The following is a 6,091-nucleotide window of genomic DNA, read 5'->3' as shown; positions in this document are numbered from 1 at the left end:
GAGAAAAATAATTTATTGCCCTCTTATCAGAAGATACGAACTCCTTCCTGCCTCAAAGGTGCTGTTAGGATTCAGAGGAAGAAGTTGAGGATGACCAGACAGAATCCTGTGCTTGAATGGAATTTATGCATCATGTATGAGGTGTATGAATATGCAACAGGCTGTTGCTTTTAAGGGTTAATCCTCTGTTAACGTGGGTCCTTTTTCAGGTTTATTTTGCCCAGAAAGAGGCACCCAGACTGTCTGTAGCTCTTTGTTTCTATTGTCTCATATTGTCCTAATCCAAATTGTCCAATTTATTATTACTGTAATTGTATTACTAATTTTATAACCATTATATTACTATTAAACGTTTTAAAATTTAAATAAACCACAAGTGATTAGCATTTTTCACAGCTTCCTGCCTTGCTGTGAATCTGCCTGAGCTCCTGGGTGAGCACAGCCCTGCTGCCCCTGTTGAGGTGCCACCCCAGGTGGGGTTCACTCCTGAGGTCACAGAAAACTGGCATCAGTGTGGACAGGGATGGTCTCTGCAATATAATTATAATTTTATTGCTATATAACATTTTCTATGCAATATTTATATTCCGTATGTTTCTATAGTTGTAAGTAAGGATATGCCTTAAGAAAGTGAGAAACTGTATGGGTAAGATGGTGAAAGGTTTATAGTGTAGTAATAAAATAGTATGGAGTAGGCTGGGAGTTTAGAAGTTATAATAGAAATATTAAGTTAAAACTTGTGAGTTAAACACCCATTAGATAAAAGTATCTGCAGAAATAAGTAAAGAAGATAGGTCAGAAAAGCAAAATAAATCCTGTAGCCTTTTCTGTTGGGTTAGAAAGTTCCATATTGCCTTATAACAAAAAATCTTGTGCTACTCTTGAGCTATGGCTGACTGCTGGCTCCTCTAAAATCTCACAGCCTCTGAGACTGATGTTCATCTGAGCAATAAATCATTTTAGCTTGAAAATAATCCCATCCCTTCATTTCTAGCAGTGACAATCTCCTGTTTTTCCCTCATGCTCTGCTGTGAAACTCCCCTTCCCCTCCCCTTGCTGCAGCCCAGCTCCTTTTCCCTCCCCAGCACACACGAACCATTGGGGTGCAGCAGCTCTCCCATTTTTTGCAGGATTGTTTCCTGTAGCATTTAAAATCTGTGAGAGCAAGAGGGGCCTGGATTTGTGGGGACATTGCCAAGATCCCTTCACATCTCCCAGGGCCAGGTTTGAACTTCAACCCAAGGCACAGTGAGCAAGAACTCCCACAGAATGTTTAACTTGGGGAGGTGAAATGTTTCCTGGGAGAAATTCCTCAGAAAGCTTTTCTGGTGAGGAGCCTCCATGAGTTCCAATGTTTCTCCAGAGAAATGCTAATGAAGGCAGTGGGAAAAGTTACCTTGCCAGCTAGAGCAAAGAGAAGGAAGGAAAGTTTTTACAGTTAATTTATTAATTTTTTTCAACAAATGAGCCCCCCCCAAATAGAGCAGGGAGGATCTGCTTGTTACAGGGCCTGGGGGGTGCCCATGCTTCATCCTCAGCAGCACAAGGGCTGAAATGTGAGCTGGAGAGGCAGGCAGGGAGGGAGAGCCTTCATCCCAGGTGAGGAGCTCCAGAGGGAGGGTGGCAGTGCAGGGAGGAGCTGGGGCAGAGCTGTGCCAGGGCTCAGGACAGCAGCTTGTGCACTGCCACGGTGATGCTGTCGTGCTTCTGGATCATGATGTTCCTGCAGCAAGGACAAAGGCAGCTGGGCCAGCAGTGGCTGTTGGGGGTGGGGAGGGGGCAGGGGAATCCCTGAGCAGCCCCCACTGAGGGCCCATCCCCACCCCAGAGCTTGGCTGCTCCATCTCCCTGCTCCATGGGCAGCGATGGAGACATCTCGGCTGCCCCAGGGACTGATGGGCTGTGCCACCCACAGGGACCCAGGATTTGTCACCCACAGGCTGTGCCACCCACAGGGACCCAGGATTTGTCACCCACAGGCTGTGCCACCCACAGGGACCCAGGATTTGTCACCCACAGGCTGTGCCACCCACAGGGACCCAGGATTTGTCACCCACAGGCTGTGCCACCCACAGGGACCCAGGATTTGTCACCCACAGGCTGTGCCACCCACAGGGACCCCAGATTTATCACCCACAGGGACCCCAGGATTTGTTATCACAGGGACCCCAGGCTGTCACCCACAGGGACCCCAGGATTTGTCATCCCCAGGCTGTGTCACCCACAGGGATCCCAAGCTCTGTCACCAACAGGGACATCAGGCTGTGTCACCCACAGGGACCCCAGGATTTGTCATCCACAGGGATCCCAAGCCTGGTTATGCACAGGAATCCCAGGATTTGTTACCCACAGGGACCCAGGCTCTGTCACGCACAGGGACCCCAGGATTTTTTATCCAGAGATCCCAGGATTTGTTACCCACAGGAATCCCAGGATTTGTCGTGCCCAGGTTGTGTCACCCACAGGGACCCAGGATTTGTCACCCACAGGGACCCCTGGCTCTGCTATCCACAGCAACCCCAGGCTGTGTCACCCACAGGGACCCCAGGATATTTTACCCACAGGAATCCCAGGATTTGTCATCCCCAGAGACCCCAAAATTTGTCACCCACAGGGATCCCAGGCTCTGCCACCCACAGGGACCTCAGGCTGTGTCATCCACAGGGACCCCAGGATTTGTCACACATAGGGACCCCAGGATTTGTCACCTACAGGGATTTGTCATTCCCAGGGACACCAGGATATTTTACCCACAGGAATCTCAAGCTCTGTCACCCATAGGGACTCCAGGCTGCGTCACCCACAGGAACCCCAGGATTTGTCATCCCCAGGCTGTGTCACTCACAGGGACCCCAAGGGGGTGAGAGCTCCTGAGCTGCAGTAACCAGCAGCCCCTGGAAGGTTTCCCCTGCCTTTCCACCCCCATTATCGCAGTCCCTGTGGCAGTGCCTCCCCCAGGGCTGCTCCAGACTCTCCCTCAGGCACTCCCAGGGCAGGGGAGGGCCCAGGGGGGGCTCAGAGGGCTGGGGCTCACCCGCTGTCTGACTCCAGGCACACCACGGGCGTGTCCGTGGGGTCCGAGGTGAGCTTGGCCGCCTGCTGGGCCAGCACGGAGATGATGCCAGCGTGCTCATCTGACAGGGTGCCCCTGCCTGCAGGGGGGAGGCCATGGGTAACCCCTCCCTGTGCCAGGGCACTGCTCTGGGACAGCCCTGATCACCCCCCAGGCCCAGGGGGTGCTCCTGCCCCAGGCATTTCCCTCCCTGGTCCTTCCTGGGCCCATTTCCCTCCCTGGTCCTGCCCAATTCTCTCCCTGGTCCTTCCTGGGCCCATTTCCCTCCCTGGTCTTGGCCCATTTCCCTCCTTGGCTCTGCCCAATTCCTTCCCTGGTCATGCCTGGGCCCATTTCCCTCCCTGAGCCTATTTCCCTCCCTGGTCCTGCCCATTTCCCTCCCTGGTCCTGCTCATTTCCCTCCCCAATCCTGCCCTGCCCCATTTCCCTCCCTGGTCCTACCCTGGGCCCACTTCCCTCCCTCAGGGCTGTCCCAGCACCTCCCCAAATGCTTCCTCTCCCTCCACCCAAAATCCCAAATTAAGGTGTCAGGAGGAGCTGGCCCTGGTAGGGACAGGCAGGTGGTGGCCCTTGGGGACACCCAAAGGAGTGGACAGGGCACTGGGGCAGGGCAGGTGTCCCCAGGGTGATGCAGGACAGGGAGGGTCTGTAGGGCTGGGCCTGGTGCCCCCAACCCCAGAGCCCCTCAGAGGGGATGGGCAGGACCTGGGGCACCCCAATCCCTATGGGGCAGGACCTGGGGCACCCCAATCCCTATGGGGCAGGACCTGGGGCACCCCAATCTCTGTGGGGCAGGACCTGGGGCACCCCAATCCCCCCATGGGGCAGGACTTGGGGCACCCCACTCTCTGTGGGGCAGGACCTGGAGCACCCCAATCTCTGTGGGGCAGGACCTGGAGCACCCCAACCCGTATGGGGCAGTGCCAGGTGCCCCCAGCCCCAGGAGCCCTGGAAGTGCCCGGGCAGTGCCAGGAGCGCCCCCCAGTGCCCCCCATGCCCGGAGCTCCTCACTCACAGCCCAGGTTGAGCCCCTGTGAGTCGGTGCACAGCACACCCACCACGGCCGGGCTCTTCATGCTGGGGGAGAGAGAGAGCAGAGCTCAGAGCAGGGACAGCTGGGACAGAACAGCCCCCTCAGGGGGACAGCCCGTCCCCATGTCCCCATCGTTCCCCTGTGTGGGGGACACCCCCAGTGTTCCCCGTGTCCCCCCCATCCTCCCATATCACCTCACGTCTCCCTGTGTCCCCCCGTGTCCCCCATATCCCTCCATGTTGCCCCTATCCCCCGTGTCCCTATGTCCCCCCTGTCCCCCCTGTCCCCTACATTCCCCGTGTCCCCCTCTGTCCCCCATATCTCCCCGTGCATCCATGTTCCCCCCGTGTCCCCATATCCCCCCATGTCCCTCCATGTCCCCCCATATCTCCCCATACTCCCCTGTATCTCCCCATGTCCCACATATCCCCCCTCCCCGTGTCCCCCCATGTCCCCATGTCTCCCAATGTCCTTGTGTCCTTTCCATATCCCCCTGTGTTTCCCCGTATCCCCCCATGTCCCCCCTTGTTTCCCCATCCCCCTGTGCCCCCCATATCCCCCCACGTCCCTCCATGTCCCCCCATATCTCCCCATGTCCCACATATCCCCCCTCCCCATGTCCCCCCATGTTTCCCTTTATCCCCGTGTCCCTGATGCCTCCCAATGTCCTTGTGTCCTTTCCATATCCCCCTGTGTTTCCCCGTATCCCCCCATGTCCCCCCTTGTTTCCCCGTCCCTCTGTGCCCCCCATATCCCCCCACGTCCCTCCATGTCCCCCACATCTCCCCGTGCCTTCATGTTCCCCCGTTCCCACATGTCCCCCCCACATCCCCATTGTCTCTCCATGTCCCCCGTGTGGGGGACACCCCCAGTGTTCCCCGTGCCCCCCCAATCCCCCCGTCCCCCATGTCCCTATGTTCCCCCACGTTCCTGTGTCACCATGTCCCTCCCGTGTCCCCCATATCCCCCGTGGCCCCCCCACGTCGTTTCCATATCCCCCCGTGTTTCCCCGTATCCCCCCGTGCCCCCCCATATTCCCCCCTGTCCGCCGTGTCTCCCCATGTCCCCCCGCCTCCATATCCTCCCATGTCCCCCTTTATCTCCACATATCCCCCGTGTCCCCCGTGTTACCGACATCCCCCGTGTCCCCCCATGTCCCCCATATCTCCCAGTGCCTCCATGCTCCCCCCGTCCCCCCGTGTCCCCCCACATCCCCCGTGTCCCTCTTTATCCCCCCATATCCCCCTCTGTTCCCTCATGTTTCCCTATCCCCCAATGTCCTCCCGTCCCCGTGCCCCCCACATCTCCCCTTGTCCCCTCACACCCCCCCAAATCCCCGTTTCCCCCGCGTCCCCCATATTCCCCAATGTCCCCATGTCCCCCAGTATCCCTCCGTACCCCCTCATGTCCCCCATATTCCCCTATACCTCCCCATGCCTTCATGTCCCCCCACATCCCCCCGTGCCGCCCACATCCCCCCGTGCCCCACACATCCCCGGTGTCCCCCCCGTGTCCCCCTGTCCCCGCTGTCCCCTCACGTCTCCTCCAGGTGCTGTTCCAGCGTTCCCTCCATCGCCGCTCGCCTCCACTTCCGCACCGCTCACGTGACCCCCGCCACGGCGGCTCCGCAGGGCCAAAAGCGCTCGGGGCGCGCTCGGCTCCGCTTTGGGGACGCCCCGCTTTGGGGACGCCCCAAAATCCGCCGGCACCGAGATCCCCCGAGCCCGCGGTGCCGCTGCCGCCTCTCCCGGCACCGAGATCCCCCGAGCCCGCGGTGCCGCTGCCGCCTCTCCCGGCACCGAGATCCCCCGAGCCCGCGGTGCCGCTGCCGCCTCTCCCGGCACCGTGCCCGGCTCTGGGCGTTCGCAGCAAACCCGCCCCCCCGAAACAGCCCTCCCCGCTGGCTGTTTCCCCCCAGAGCACGCGGCACAGTTGCGATATTTTGGTTTTTTTCCTTCTTTTTCTCGACTTTCTCGTCCAGTTGC

At 58.4% G+C, this 6,091-nt stretch overlaps 1 protein-coding gene across 1 annotated transcript; it reads right to left on the bottom strand.

The window, feature by feature from the left end:
• Positions 1–1,424: 1,424 nt before the first annotated feature.
• Positions 1,425–5,835, bottom strand: LAMTOR5 (late endosomal/lysosomal adaptor, MAPK and MTOR activator 5). Its single transcript, XM_059488013.1, has 4 exons — positions 5,645–5,835; positions 4,089–4,150; positions 3,035–3,152; positions 1,425–1,723 (listed from the first exon to the last, which is right to left on the bottom strand). Exons 1-4 carry the CDS (start codon positions 5,677–5,679, stop codon positions 1,663–1,665), a joined length of 276 nt encoding a protein of 91 aa, XP_059343996.1. The 5' UTR covers positions 5,680–5,835; the 3' UTR covers positions 1,425–1,662.
• Positions 5,836–6,091: the final 256 nt, after the last annotated feature.

This window comes from Ammospiza nelsoni, chromosome 23, assembly GCF_027579445.1.
Source record: "Ammospiza nelsoni isolate bAmmNel1 chromosome 23, bAmmNel1.pri, whole genome shotgun sequence".
Classification (NCBI taxonomy): Eukaryota; Metazoa; Chordata; class Aves; order Passeriformes; family Passerellidae; genus Ammospiza; species Ammospiza nelsoni.
The sequence above is the reverse complement of the archived record's forward strand: the minus strand, read 5'-3'. Positions and strand labels throughout refer to the sequence as shown.